General features: G+C 38.3%; 1 protein-coding gene across 6 annotated transcripts in view; it reads right to left on the reverse strand.

The window, feature by feature from the left end:
• Positions 1 to 16,160, reverse strand: part of LOC131049518 (transcription initiation factor TFIID subunit 6) — a 69,406-nt gene that overhangs the window by 20,140 nt on the left and 33,106 nt on the right. For all 6 annotated transcript variants that reach the window (XM_057983595.2, XM_057983591.2, XM_057983594.2 and 3 more), the window contains 6 exons: positions 12,109 to 12,210; positions 11,906 to 12,014; positions 11,539 to 11,645; positions 11,219 to 11,356; positions 11,038 to 11,133; positions 10,286 to 10,410 (listed from right to left, as the gene is read on the reverse strand). In XM_057983595.2, the coding sequence (XP_057839578.2) occupies positions 10,286 to 10,410; positions 11,038 to 11,133; positions 11,219 to 11,356; positions 11,539 to 11,645; positions 11,906 to 12,014; positions 12,109 to 12,210 (677 nt within the window). The remainder of the gene's footprint in view (positions 1 to 10,285; positions 10,411 to 11,037; positions 11,134 to 11,218; positions 11,357 to 11,538; positions 11,646 to 11,905; positions 12,015 to 12,108; positions 12,211 to 16,160) is intronic.

Below are 16,160 nucleotides of genomic sequence, written 5' to 3' on the forward strand. Positions count from 1 at the left end.
GATCAAAAGAAGATCAATGGCTAAGATTATGACACCTAAACCCTAATTAGGGTTTATTACAAATAGTCCCCTTTTTATTGAACAATATTAAATGCATAGCCAAATATTTAATTGGCACAAAAATCTAGGAAACATAGACCAATGACAATTAAGGTGCCACATCATCTATAACAACCTTTCTTCTAGAATCTTATTCCCTTTCCAATGCTCTTTCTTAGCATTTGCAATGAATCTAGACATGATTCCTTCAATCTCAGCAATAGGAATCTCGGGAAGATTCCTCATTCGTTCCTCCAAGTGGATGACCTGATTGAAAGCCTTGAGAAGAGCCGCATCCCATCCAGGTTCAAGTTCTTTGATTTTCTCGATCAGGAGCATGGTAGCAAACATTTGATCCCGTTGCTCATCTGTGATAACATTCTCATCTTTGCAAAAGATGACCTTGACTCTTTCTTCTAATTCTTGAAGATCCACATCTGTCTCAACTTCGATCCTCCTGCCAAGAATAGTACATAACACTTCGAACACCCTGTCTTGAATCGGATGGATGACTTCTTCAACTTGATTGCATTTGGTATTGATGTCTTCGAAAAGAACTTCCTTCATCTGGAGTAAAGTTGACCACTGGAGTAAATTATGAGATCCTCCATCCATTATCTTTTCTTGTGCTAGGATCTTCCTTGATGTTTGCTTGATTACTTGTAGAATAGGAATGATAACATCCTTAGTATGAGCAAAAGCAGCTACAGTTATCATTAGGTTGTGGGTGATCTCAAGAACCTAGATAGCTCGGTGGATGGTCTGCATCATTCTTGCTGCAAATTCAACAACAACTGTATGGGATTTGTCAATCCAAGAGCTCATAAGCTGGACCAAGCTCTTGACTCTCTCTGCCTCACCAACTGATTCAAGAGGAAGTGCTTGCATAGGAGATACTGCTGGATCCTGACGTTCCAAAGGCTGATTGAGATGGCTAAAGTAGCCTCTCCAAGCATCGACCTCTCGCTCAAGCTTTCTATTTTTTTCCATTTCTTCCTTAAGCTTGTCTTTAAGTGCTTCGAATGAGTCAGTTGCCTCATCCAGTGTTTGCTCGACGGTGAGTGGACCAAGCTCAAACGTTTCTACATCATACTCTTCTGCAAGGATCTCACCTTCATACTTGTCCACTGCTGGTGTAGCTATTTGCAATTTCCTGGATCCTGTCTCATCTCTGATCATCTTGGTGGCCTTCCTCCTTTCTGTCACTCCCTGAGAGTTTCCTACAAGGCTTTCTAAGTCAATCACATTATCCTCATCCTCGATCACAATCACCCTTGTTAATCTCTCCTTCAACCAATCTGGAATGGCAGATCTCATCTCTCTAACTTGTATCTCTTTAGGCAATGTTTCTTCTTCTCGGAGAGGAGATGTCACTTCGTCACCATCCTTGTCTTCATGTAGCTCATTGACTTGGAGAGATCGACTTGATGAACGTTGAGGTGCTTGTCCTTCTTCATGCTTATCATTCTGTACCATTGATTCCATAGATTCCTCCATTTCAAGTGTCCTCTTCTCTTGTCGAGAAGATGTGCCGGATGAGCGATCTCGATTGGCCTCTTGCTTCTTCTTGGAGGATTCCCTTTTCTCAGGTCTCTCTTTCCTCTTCGAGCCTCTAGGATGAGGATTGCCTTCACTTGCGCTTCGAAGGTTGCCTTCGCTTGTGCTTTTGGGATGAAGATTGCCTTCGCTTACACTTGCTCCTCCTTCCCCTGGTCTTTCCTCCAAAGTAAAAGTCATAGATATGTTCTGTTCTCTCAACTTTTGATGTTGCACATCAACCCATCTACGAGTACAAGACAAAACTGGAGCCATCAAAGCATCTAGATCCAAAACCTCAGGCTCGTTCCAATCTATCCTCACTGCTTTGTTTTCTCGGTCATAGGACGATTGGAGATGTCTGCCACTGTCCTGAGCTTGATCGGCCACTCTGTAGACTTTGCATCTCCTGATGAAATCTGAAGGCAATCTGGAATGCATTTTTCTTTTTACTTCAAAATCATTTGAGAGATTCATCCAAAAGTCCTCTACCTGAAATTCATGCTTGTACTTTCTACCAACTGTCTCCTCTATATACCCATAAGGATCAAAACTCTCTCTCAAGGCAAAGAATGAAAATGAATATAAGGCCAACTCCCTCTCTGCGTCATCCATGGCTAGAGCATTACGACATACCTCAACTGAATTTCCTAGTATGATAGGCATAGGAATTCCATTTCCATGCCGGTGTCTGAATGCCTTTGCATAAGCTGCCAACTGTCTAGTCACCTCAAGTAGCACTATCCTGTCTGTCGGATATCTCGGCAACATGTAGGGAGGTGAAGGACACCCATGAACTCTAATATATGTAAATTTTTGGAATTGGATGAACCAAGCACCATACCTCTTTACAAGTTCTTGTGCATCTTGAGATAGCCGATTGTGAATCCTGCCTTACAATGTCCTGGTGATGTTCATCGTGAAGGTATCATTGACTAACTTGTAGTCACTTCCAAGTGGATGATGCAAATGGACGTAAGAATCACAAACTCTGACTTCCCCGGGTCCTCTTCCGATCAATCCTCTGTGAGGTAGTCCTGCATATTCAAAACTCCTGATCAAGGCATATATGATGTACGAGCTCATGTGGAATGACTTGGTAGCTTTCAGTCTTCTTAACTGCACGTCCAAGCAATGGCTAATCATTCTAGCCCAATGAATTGTTCCTTTTCCTTGAACTATCACTCGGATGAAGTAGAACATCCACTTCTCAAAATAGAAGGCTTGAGGAGCCCCTGTAACTCGGTTGAGCAAAGTTATCAAATCTCTATACTCCTCCTGGAAGTCAATCCTATGTGGTGTGTTGGGAATCTTGCTCAGGCGAGGATGACTTTTGAGTAACCAATTCTTATTGATGATGCTCAAGCAAGTGTCTGGATCATCTTCGTACATGGACCTAGCTCCTTCTAAGCTTTTGTAAATCATATCTCTATGCTCTGGAAGATGGAGAGCCTCACTTATAGCCTCTTCTGAAAGGTAAGCCAAAGTGTTCCCTTCCTTAGACACGATTGATCTTGATTGTGGGTCATAATGGCGAGAACACTCGATCATCAGCTCATGGCACTGGACTGCTGGAGGGAAACCGACCGCCTTGATGATGCCACTTTCAATTATTCTCTTTGCGACAGGTGATGGCTTTCCAATGTAAGGGACCTCTCGAAACTTCTTCACACTGATGTTTCCCAAGTTGGTGTCTCCAATGTTGCTCCACTTCGACACGATCTTGGTCTCCAATTCTTCATTCTTTTGATCTTCCTTCATGAGAGTTGGACGACTAGTGGATGCTCCTGCCTTTGGGGTCGCCATCTTGATACCTACATAATATTTCATAATGAGTAATATATTTTGCAACGTAGAAATATAGACTAGGAAGAGGATTGAAGCTTTTAATTTAGGAAACTTCATGATAAATCTTTGAATTATCATTTCCTAAATATAACTACACAATTTGAAATTCAAAATTCAAAATTCAAAATTGAGACTAGGATAATCTCGCCATACCTCCACTTGAGAATTAACTCTAGAAAACGATACAAGAATAAGGTGAATTTGCTAGGCAAAAAAAATGTAGATTAAGACTCCCTTTAGCAAAATGCGCCTCTCCTTCAATAAAATTCGCTCCACTTGAACCAGACTTCGCACCTTTTATTGCTTCTCCAAATCGCACTTGAATGAATGATTGAATGATGGGTTAAAATCGCTCAACACACCTCCATTATATAGGCACTCACCACTTCATTTTCCCATAGGCCGACTTGACAAAATATTAAAATAATACCTCAAAGCACTCCATTTTTAAATTTAATTTAATAATAATTAATTTTGAATGCCTTTATAATTAAAAATTTCGATTTTTCTAAGGCTCAAAATTAATTATTTAAATGCTATGCGCTTTTATTAAATACCAATTTAATTTTTTAAAATATTTTGGAGTTTTCGTGAAATTGGCATTTAATGTGATTTGGAGGACATTGGCGTCTAGGCATGGTAAAAATATCAACTTGTTAATAACCTCGCTCTGGTCCCTGGGAGAGGGACAGGAGCGCCTTTTCATTTTTGGCCTTGTATTCCTTGCTTTCACGTTTAAAATCTCTTCCTGGACATCCAAAATGGGATTTTCATTTGGAACTTTGAGTTTGATTTATTCAATCTTTGGAAGGAGCTTGCCTTAAAACATTTTCGCCCTGGTCCCTTGGTGAGGGACAGGAGCGATTCCACCCTTTGGCCTTGGTCTTTGTCTTTTAAATCGCCAATTCAAGTTTGGAGGTAAGCAATGATCTCTGTTGTTCGTTCTATGCATGTTCAACTTGCTTTCCAAGACAAAAATGTGCCTCCCAAAGACTTTCGCCCTGGTCCTCCAATGAAGGACAGGAGCGATTTTTAGTTTTTGAGCCTAGGATTGTTGATTCTCGGGGTCAATTCTTTGTCCATTGTTTTTCAAAAGGCATTTCCCATCTTGTATCACCTTGTCTTGGCGTGGCTTTGGAGGAAAATTGTTGATTTTACAGAAATCGCCTTGGTCCTCCAGTGAAGGACAGGAGCGATTTTTGGTTTATTGCACAAATTCATGATCACATCAACTTCTAATGACCCTCGAGGCATAAAACATCATTCCTTATTCCATCTTGAGTCTTGGAACGAAAGTAGCATTCGAAAATGTTAGGCTATTGGGCATATTTGAAGATTTCGCTCTGGTCCCTGGGAGAGGGATAGGAGCGCCCTAGCCATTTTCATCAAATTTCGTGATCTTTGCAACTTCATTCTTCCTTGAAACACTTTTAAATATCATTCCAATCTTGTGCCTTGGTCTGGATTCGTCCAAATTTGGAAGGGAAGGCTTGTTAATGTGTTTTTCGCCCTGGTCCCTTGGAGAGAGATAGGAGCGCCTTGGCAATTATGAGCATACTTATGCTTTGCTAACACTCAAAATTATCTTCAATGGATTGATTACGCCCTCCTTTATTCATCTCAAACGCGAAACTTGCTTTTCCTTTGCCAGATATTTGCCTTGTTAGAAAATCGCTTTGGTTCCTTGCTGAGGGACATGAGCCTCCTTTGAAAATCGCCCTGGTCCCTTGGTGAGGGACAGGAGCGATTTTGTCACTTAGGTTGGTTTTCTTCATTGTGGCCCACTCAAGTTATATTCAATGGACAAGGCACACTTACCTTGGCGTCTTCGAATCGTAAAATCACTTAAATCTTGCAAGGAAAATACAAAATTGGAATTCAAGCTCCGATCCTTCAGTGAGGGACAGGAGCGCCTTTTGTCCTCAAGGCCAAATCCTTTCACTTTTCACTTCAAATTTCCTTTGCTGGGGAAAATATCATCATTTAACAATCCATGAATGAGAGCCCAAATCCAGAAAAGGTCCAAGAAGGTGTGTACAAAGAAAATCACTCTGGTCCCTTGGTGAGGGACAAGAGCGAATTCATTTTGCTGGACAAATTGCTCAACCTTTCATTGCCTTTGACTAAGTCTGGATGTTCTATCATGTTCATTTCATTCTTCATTGTGTCATTAACGCTTCAATTTGGTCAACCAAGGCCAAAAATGACCAAAATAAACTATTTCGCCTTGGTCCTCCAGTGGAGGACAGGAGCGAATTCACCTTAAATCTTCAAAATTCATCATTTTCGAGTCTTCAAAATCTTCAAAATCTTCAATTTACGTCCAATTATATCCCCTGGCGACCCTGCATAGAACAATAAAAGGAAGTTAGAGACAAATATGCATTTAAACAACATTTTCGCCTTGGTCCCTGGGAGAGGGACAGGGGCGATTTCACCTTTTCAAGTTAAAATATCCACAATTTAATTCTTCAAATCACTTCATCATGCAGGGTTAGGTCATCTTCAAGGCCCGGATCAATTATCTTGCTTCCAAAAACTTGGTCAAAATTCACCTAGACAAAATGTACAATTCCATCATTAAAATGCTAACACTTAGGCATAACTTGAATTTGCCCTCAAAATCCTGATTGGACCTATCCTGAGACATACCTGACCTTCTGACAGGCTCATCCTATTTCAAAATTTGCAATCTTCGGGAGGATGCTTAATAATCTTCCAAAATTCGACTGGACTTGGCTTGAAAATATCCAAAAGGAACCCCTAAGGCTTAACCCTAGTCCAGACAACTCACTCACTCAAAACCCTAAAAACAGAGAGAGGAACAGGCAAAACCAAGCGAAAAAGAGGGGGCCCCCATTCTAATGGGGCGATGTGTGAAATGGTCACAACAAACTGTTACACCCAATGATCACCATCAAAGGCTCATGCAATGTAGTCACAGGTCTGCCATGAAGATTTAATCAAGTCTGCAACCATAAACCTCACAAAAAAGCTTCAAAACACTCATAAAGAAGCACTTAGAAGTTTGCTACAGAAATTTGGAAGCCAAGTATCACAACTCTTCCAACACTTCCCCAAGCAGTTCAAATCAAACTCAAACGATTCTCGTCATCCAAGCGCCTCAGTTGCAAGTGAAAGAACCAAACAAAGTGGAGGTTTTGAGCCTCCAAGTTTCCCATGTGCCCAGCAAGGAAAGTGGCACTTCTACCTAAGAGGGCGATTTTCCTATCAGATTCAAATCTTAATGAAATATCACAAATGACATATCAAAAGTGATCGCCAAGGTTTGAAAAGAAGTATGAGTCAATACCTAGAAGTTAATATGCCTTGCTACAAATCATGAATAAAATCTGGTTTCCTTGAAGTTAAGCAAATGAGGACCAACACACTAAATAAAGCACCAAATCACCACAAAACTCAAACAGCACTCTAAGAGATGAATAAATGAATGAAGATTTTTAATAAAGTCCACAAAACTAGGCAGACTATCGGACCGAAACGGAAAACAACACAATGATCTCTAAAGAGCCAACCGACCAACCAACCCTGGAAGCAGCCCTACAGCGATCACTAAACCTTGCTAATCAGGCTTCTTCTGCTGTGAATTTTGACCAAGTAATCTGCCATCTGAACAATCCAACTTTTAGAATATCTGTATATTTACTCCGAAGGTCATTAAAAGCCGTGCAATCCATGATGCAATGCCATTCTGTTTCCACTGATCCAAATGTGCAAAGAAGACAAACCCTGTCAACCCATTCCTCTTTGGGTGTTTTCTACCTCCCCGTTTCACACCTAAGATGGTGTGAGCTAGTTCTTAATTGGGCAATTGGCATTTTTGCTTTCCATTTTATATCCACCTCTATGTGGTGCTTTTGTTGATGTTCACATGTGGGATTAAAAATGTTAGATGCCGTATTCCCTTTTTCTTCCAAGTTGCTTTGACCACAATGTCACTTTTAACTCTCTCACATATTTCTTGATTTCAACATTCACATTTAGACATTCATGCAAATTAATTCCCCATCTACTCAATCACTTGATATTTTGTTTCATCCAAGTGTTTTTTATTCTATGTGACTTTTTCTTTGTTCAATTTTGGGCCAACGGAGATCTTCCACTTTCTTTCTTCTCTTCAAATAGCCTAGCAGCCTAATCATTGCAGCAGCCTCAACCGAGAAGGCTCCAACTTCGGCTAAGATCATCTCGTATGGGCCTGTGGTTTTAATATTGAAGTTGCTTGTAATAAGGTACCTTTGTAATATTTCTATTTGCCTCCATCTTGATATTGAGGTGTTGCTGCCCCAAATCTCACATCCATACAGAACCACCAGAATAACAAGTAACACAAATAATGTCGTCATAGTTTTCCAATCCCATAACTTGGCTGATCTACATCTGTTTTGAAGCATGTATAATGCTTTCCATCCCCCTTGTATCTTCTTCATTCTACAGGCCTCCCAACTAAGGTTGCTATGAAAGTCTGGGCCCAAGTATTTGTAATCATTCACCACTTGTAATGGGCTGCCCTTAAACTCAAACTTTACCTGCTTCTTTTTTCTTCTCAAAGTAAAAATCATAACTTTGGTTTTTCCAATGTTCACTTGCATTACCGCTTCATGACAAAAGGATTCTAGAGCTCTTAGATGATCTTGAAGACCCTCAGCCATTTTAGCTAGAAGAGCAAGGTCATCAGCACATAACATTAAATTTATTACATAAGTAGCCAAATTCAAACTCTCACCACATGATTTGACTATCCAATCCTCCAATTTGTCTATATAGAGTCCAAAAAGAGTGGAGGATAGAGGACACCCTTGTTTGACTCCAATGTCACTTCCAAAACTTTGTGAGAGCTCATCCTTAGTTCTAATTTTGCCCTAAACCTGCTCATATAGCCTATGGATTGCTGCCCTATAATGATCTGGGAGTCCCAATTCTTCCATTATTTGCCATAGTTTACTTCTAGGAATGGAGTCAAAAGATTTTCTAAAATCCACAAAACAGCAAAAAACCTCTTCATCCTATTTTTCCGAAACCTTCTAAGCGTGATGCAATGGTCAATAGTAGAGTGCCTTGGTCTGAAACTAGCTTGACCTTTTGCCTTTTTCTTTTTCAGCCCAAAGACTGATCCTATGTTCCACCATACTTCCAAAGACCTTACCAAATAGGGGGTTGTTCATTATTGTGCAAAAATTTGCTAGGTTGTGACATCACTGCTCTTGAGGATTGGGACGACAATACTAGTTGTTCAATTTGCTGGAAAACCATTTGGAATTACTTGATTAAATATATTTTTTAATCTGTGGAGAAAGAGCTTTCGTACCCCACTTCAAGAATTCGGCTTGAAGACCATCTATGTCCTGAGATTTACCACCAGCCAGCCTTTTAATTCCCATATTTATGTCTTTTGTAGAGAAGAGTTTGGTCTCCAACACGCCATTCCAAAAACTAAATACCCATATCATAAATCTTCACAAATCTTCACCATTCTCAAAACCATGGCTCCAACACAAGCCAAAATCACTATGAAATTGAAGCCAAAACCAACAACCAAGGAGACGGTTTTCATCCTCAAGCTGCAAATGAAGAATTCTTAGAGCTCATTCCAACAGCATCTTCTTAATTGTCAAATCTAGTATATGCAAATGAAAGCTCAAACCCATATTTATAAGGAGAAATTAAGGCAACACATTTTTAAATATGAATTATTTTCCCTCTCATTAAACCTTTTGAAACAATATTAAAATCTCTCAGTAGGTGTCCCTTTATGAGCTCACATAATAGGTTTATTGAATGCTTTAGTTGACCCCCTTCCCTAGGCATAGCAATAGGTAGAACACTTTTATGAACACTCAACCCCTCCATTCAAGTTATAAAGTGAATTGGAAAGTATTTCACTTTGAATTGAGAGGAGACAGAAGCCAAGACCAAGCACTAAAAATAGCAATATGCTAAAAATACAAAGTCTATTGGAAAACACTGAAAACACTTGCTACAGCTCTCCACAAGACAGAGTCCCCTAACCACATCCACTTAGCCTACGGGAATCCGAGAATAGGCTAATGGAAACCTCAAACTGACTAAATGCAAGAAGGAACATTACAGAGAGTCCTTGCTTTGTACAAGGAGAATAAATTAGAAAAGAAGAGGCAATTGCAATTTGCAATAATAATAAATTCTCCTCCTGACTCAGACTGATGTAATGGACTCTTTTCTTGGTCCATGGATATGGGATTCATTCATTGGAGATTATCTAGTCAGTTGCACACTCACATGTGTTCTTTGTTCCTCATAATACTCCTGGTGTGCAACCTTCACTTGAAGGTGCTGCCTGGAACCAGAACAGGCATCCTGATGAAAAGATTGCATGAGTTATTTTTTCCCATTTTGGTATTATAAGCCAAATCCTTTATATAGTTGCCCTTTCAATCTAAAGAAATTCGGAAAATATGTGCATGCCAACAAAGAATCAAAGATGTAGTGTTACTATAGTAATTTGCCATTCTCACCAAATTTACGTTTTACTGTTGACCTACTTTAATCACTCAAACAGTTACCTAGTTTCTTTCTTCCCTTCTTTGGTACAAATATGTAGATTTTGGAATCTTTATATAACTATTTGGGATGGTTCTCACTAACAGAATAATAGAACGATATCCAAAAACAGAAATTCCTAAGTTACAAAATGAATAATTCAAATGCAACAAAAAATATAAATGCCAGAGGATATTTTGCCAAACTTTCCTGAAAAGATATCATAATTAATAAATAAAGATGCATATTTCTTTCAGCAGGTTATATTCCAGTAAGTTAATACATAAACTTTTCAGGTTACAAAAATAAGTTATATAAATACCGTCTGCATATAAATGCGACCAGATCTGCTGTGAAATCTCTAAGCTCCCAATGGTTTTGAGTGAATCGTGTTCCTAATCTTTTAGCAACAAGGCATGTAATCACAGAGGGCATAAGCTGATGCAACTGCATATGAATTCCTATGTCAGGAATGCCCTTAAAAATAAAGGAAACATAAACACTGAGGCAAAATGCCATTAACCTGCACAACCCAAATGAATAAATATATACCTGCCTATTTCTAAGGCTTTTCCATACATGTAGGATTGAAACAACATTGAGACACACATTACTTAAGAAAATAGGAAACTTAGCTCTCTCATTAGATGTAATCATGTAAACATACGACAAGAAATAAAATTCAACTGTTAAAGGCACAAGGTTCATTGTGTGACAAGTACACAATTAGAAAAAAGACGGAGGAGGTGAAAGCTGTGGAATTGTTCTGCATATTGTGTTTCTGTTTTGTTTATAACAGCATGTGAGCTATAAGCTACAAAAGAGCATGCAAAAGGGGTGCAAAAGGAAGTAAAGACACATTTGTTGACTAGTGGCTTCATTTGCTCTCATTATATTGTGCCAATATTAAAAGAAAACTGATGTAAAAATGTAGAATATCATTTTCCACTTTTGCCTGGCTAAAATGTCCTGTGTGCATTTGTTTTGTACTGCTGTTGACATGGGTAGATCCATGAAACAAAACTTTTCTTAAAAAACTGTAAATGTTATGAAATGAAAAAGTTAAAAGCTTACATATGGCTCAATGTGTATGTGTGAATTGTGTAAAAGGCTCCGCACCACACGCATCAATGCAAAAAGAAGAGCATAATCACCCAAACTCCTGGTTACCTGACATGAAACATGTAAGTATTGATGCCACATCTCATCAATTATGTCTGTCTGTTTGAAAATTATTATTAAAAAGAAAAATCACCTCATCTGCAATGAACTGAGTGAAATATGGGACCAATGGATGAAGTCCAGAATCTGTAGACAGACTAACTAATGCTTCCTTGAATAACGTAGAGCCAGCTTGTGTAACAATGAGTTCAGTGATTTTCTCGAAGTATAGCTGCATCAAAGGAATTGTTTCATTTAACACTTTCTTAGCACATCAAAAGGACTTTTGGATCTATACACTACTACTAATGGATAGTATAAGCTTGTAATGCTCTCCATGGACTTGACCATCAAGTTGACAAATACAGTCCATGTTTCAAACTAAATAGCGTACAGAAAAAACTTTAATTATACCTGGAGTTCTCTTGATAACACATGTTTAACAGGAAGTTTCACATCAATAGGAAGGCCATGATCCTTGTCATGTTCAGTCTTCTTGTTTTCTGAGGGAACAACAAGTGCTGAAAACAGATACAGAAATATTAAATGGGGCCAATGCAATTTCAGAAAGCAGGTTAGCAAATATTTTAAAGCTTATGTGGAATGATTGTCAAATATGAAAATCCAAGGGTGAACAGAATGAAATTTGGTCAGTCTGACTGACTCAGTAAAAATATAATTAAGGCTATCTAAAAATCTACAAGGTTCCAAATCCAACTAAGGAAAAGCAGCTTTAACTCAAATGACATATAAATGTTGAGAAAGGGATGAACATAGAAACCTCCAGATGTAGGATTTTCAGGAATGGCTGGCTGCACTCCTTCAATGGCCAGCCAGTGAACTACCACTGCAGTTTCCAGTGGTGTTTTTGGTAGAGGTGCTTCAATAACCTGCCAATCCATTTATATATGTTAGAGAGTAGCATTTGACATGCAATGAAAAATACAGTTGATAAAGATTCCATAAAAAAAAAGAGAAACTTACATCCTTAAATTCCAAGTCTTTATCCTCAACATAAAATAAATCTGCATGCCCCACTGCCTTTTTAAATTTCAAAGGATCTTCTGAAGCAAAGCCATAAATGGGCTAAACCACAACAGAGCATAATTAGGATGCAAAATTAACCATTTAATGTAAAATGCTGAAAATTGTGACAAAATAAAAGAAAACTGATCTAGCCAATCAGTCATTTCCCCTTTCCAAAAATAGCACTTCCATAATATAGTAAGTTCCCACTGTCAAGAAATAATAAATTAGGGTCACAAGACAACATTGAGAAAAAAGATGTTAATTTAATATTTTATTTGTTCATATTTTAATTTTGAACAAAATATTAAGTTAAATGATAAATAATTATTTAACTTGCTCTCTTTGGCATGGGGGTCTTTTTAGAGTCTTTAAGCAATTGTTGGAAGAGAAATTCAGTGACTAATTGACCGTTATAACCAATGGAGCTTATTGGTGACAACAGTTGTCAGGGGCTAATCTTGGACACCAATTTTAGGCCTTTTGCATATTTAACACATGAAAATTCTCATTTAGAATTATTGCCATTTTATCTTGAATCTCACAGAACTTTGCTTGTGTTTCTTCAATAGCTGATAAACCATTGGAGCTGGAGGGTTGTTGACAAGATACCCATCGGTTTCGGATGATCTTAGAATAGGAGGCCTTGTATTGCAGTGAGTAATCTCATCCAGAGGTTATGCTTGTACAGGAAAAGTTTGTAGTTTTAGCAATTTCCAATGCTGTAGTTTATAGGATTTGTTGGAGTGGTTTCCAATGTTCTAGGTTTGAGGTTTGATTGGTTATTGAGTTTTCTGTATAAGTAGTTGTAGTTGCTGTTATTTGACTATAGATACCCTCTTTCCAAACACCAAGATCATACTATGAAATTTTGGGAGAGTTTACCATATATTTTTAGCTTTTCAGGTGCCCTGCACTAAATGAATTAGTCCTGTTTGGTGTGAGTTTCTAATTAGAGTTTATATATTATAGCATAACCTGCTGCACATAGAGAATGTCTGTAACAAATCTCTATTTCTGTAATTAATTGTGGAAATGATAATAAATTTCAATTAAGGGTGTTTGGAAACATTTTTAAGTTCAAATTTTCATTGTTTGGCATCAATTGTTTGAATGAGTTTGATAAAATGCGCAAATGAATAGATAAATTTATTTTCAGATCTGATATTTAATCCAAAAGAAGAGTAAAATGTCTAGCCTTAAAGAATTACATAAAAAGACCCTATTGGACATCCAAGAAAATCAAAGAACTGTAGACATCCTCATGAAAACAAGAGATGTTATGAAAATGCTAGCTGAAAACTACATGGTTTTGTGTCTGCACCAGAGAGGAGTTGTTTAATGGATTCCAAGGCTTCAAAGCATTCTACTCTCAAGACACTACAACCCACATCCTTCCTGAGAATGAGCAACCAAGAGTTGACCATTCCATCAGTCCTATGAAGAGACTATAGGAGATTTAGCTTCAATTCGAGCTAAATATAATAATCAGGATGAGGCATTCAAAAGTTCAATTCCTTTCAGGGAATATGTGGAGTTTATGAATACTTTGCTACCAAGAAGGGGATATAAAAGAAATCAGGACCAAGGTGGAAAAGAGCTCAAGAGAAAATCAAACAAATTGTCAACTCCAACTTTTGATGAAAGTGATAGATTTCAGAGAGAACTTGGTTACAGAAGTTCAAGACTTTCTTCACTGTCAACCCTATGAAGTAAAAAGCTGCTATCTAGTATGCAACCCTACATCTTGAGGTCGTTGCTTATGATTGGTGGTATCATGGGATGGCTACCCAAGGCCGGAGTCAAGCAAAAACATTTGAAGATTACAATCAATGATTGTTGGATAGATTTGAACTCAAGGATGATGACTATTTTTAGAGAGCTGTCCAAAAATTTAACAAACAATCACCATCAATGAATATGTAGATGAAAATCAGAAAATTGTTATGATGGTACCTAGTATGTTGGAAAAAAAATCATCTTTTCCTTGAAGGGCTTGAAGAACCCTAAGGGGGTTTTGTCAAAAAATTTGCACCCTCTACCTTACAAGAGGCAATTAGAAGCAGCTTGCAACTTGAGATCTCCATTCCAAATAAAATTGTGACTCACAAGCTAAGGTTTCTACTCTATTGAAACATAAGGGGGTTTTTCAGAAAAAGACCTACCATACCCCTACATAGAAGAATGCACCACCCAGCAGCAAATAATAAGGTAGACGATGAAACAAAGAGTGAGCTTAGGAGAAAGAAGCTCCGTCTTACTTGCATTGAGCCATGGGTTCCAAGCCATACTTGTTTGGGTAAGGGGCAAGTGCATTTTATTGAGATTGTTTCAAATCATAAATTGGATGAGAATGAGGAATATCATGAAAGAAAAGGTATCGTTCATGAGGAAGAAGAAAAAGATATCAGCAAGAGAGATTCTTTAGCAACTTTGTTTGGAGCTCCTAGATATCGTCCTTTTAGGGTTCATGGTACTCAAGCTTAACAAAGAATGATTGTATTGATTGATAGTGGATCAACCCACACTGGTGATGAAGGCTAAAGACGAGTTTGAAGGCTTCAATGTCACAACCCTAGATGGATTCACTATGCCTTGCACCTGAGTGATTTGGCAACTCGATATGACAATGGGTCATTACAAGGTATGTGATGATTTTTATGTTGTTGGTATTGGAGAGACCAGCGCTGTGTTGGGTGTTGGGTGTTCAATGGCTGCATTCAATTGGAGGATATTATCAAAATTATCAAGCTCTGGCGTTCAAGTTCTAATCAAATGAGAGAGAAGTAGTTTTCAAAGGCCTATCAAATACAGCTGCAAAAGTGGTGACAGCAAAGAAGATGGAGAGGACTTTTTAAAGGGGGCAAGTAGTCTGGGCAGCGAGTGTCTTAATTCATCCTACCAGCTCTTCCAAAGAACAAGGTAAATTTCATCTTGAAATTAAAAAAAAAAAAATTAGATAAGCATAGTGTAGGTTTCAATGAAACTAAGGGTAGTTCTAGAGACACATCATTGAAACCTGTTACAACCACTACATATAGACATCCAAGAGGCTACAAAGAGGAAGCAAACAAAACTATTAGGGAGATACTGGATATGGGCTTCATCAAACCAATTACTAGCCCATTTGCATCATCTCTACTGCCCGTGAAGAAAAAAGATGGTACCTTGAGATTGTGCATAAATTATAGGGCATTGAACAAGAAGACTATTAAGAATAGGTACCTCATTTCAAGGATAGATGAAGTTATAAATGAGTTACATGGAGCAATGTACTTCTCCAAAATTGATTTGAGATTTGGGTATCGTCCAATTAGCATGAGGGAGAAGGCTGTGGAAAAGACAACTTTCTATTGCCACTACGGGCACTTTGAATTTGGTCATGCCTTTAGGCCTTACCAATGCTACAGCAACATTCCAATCTTGCATGAGCAAAGTATTCAGTAAACAGCTCAAAAATTTGTCTTGGTATTTTTTGATGATACCTTGATATGTCACAAAACATGGGACAACCATTTTGAGCATTTCGATATTGTTTTGGGCATTTTGGAGCAGCGATCCTTCTATGCTAAATTGTCCAAATGTGAGTTTGAATTGATTAAAATTGTATAGATGGGGCTTGTCATCTGTTCCAAGGGAGTTCAAGTAGACCAACAGGATATTCAAGCAATCCTAGATTGGCTTCTAAAGGGTTTTTCTAAGCTTGTTGCCCCATTGACTGATTTGACCAAGAAGGGAGCCTTTGCATTGTCAAAGGAAGCACACAAAATAAGGAGGTAATGAGCTCATGCACAGTGCTTGAAATTCTTGATTTTTCTCTACCTTTTCTAGTTGAATGTGATGCATCAGGAGAAGGTATAGGAGCTATCCTAACTCAAAAGGGACATCAAATAGCATTTGATAGCAATAAATTAAGCAAGTTTCAAAGAGGATATTTGTCATGCCCCCGCTGAGATAGATTGCAGCTTGTTTAACAATTACAACACAGCCTTTATCTCAGTCAAATTGCA

Source organism: Cryptomeria japonica, chromosome 11, assembly GCF_030272615.1.
Source record: "Cryptomeria japonica chromosome 11, Sugi_1.0, whole genome shotgun sequence".
NCBI lineage: Eukaryota > Viridiplantae > Streptophyta > Pinopsida > Cupressales > Cupressaceae > Cryptomeria > Cryptomeria japonica.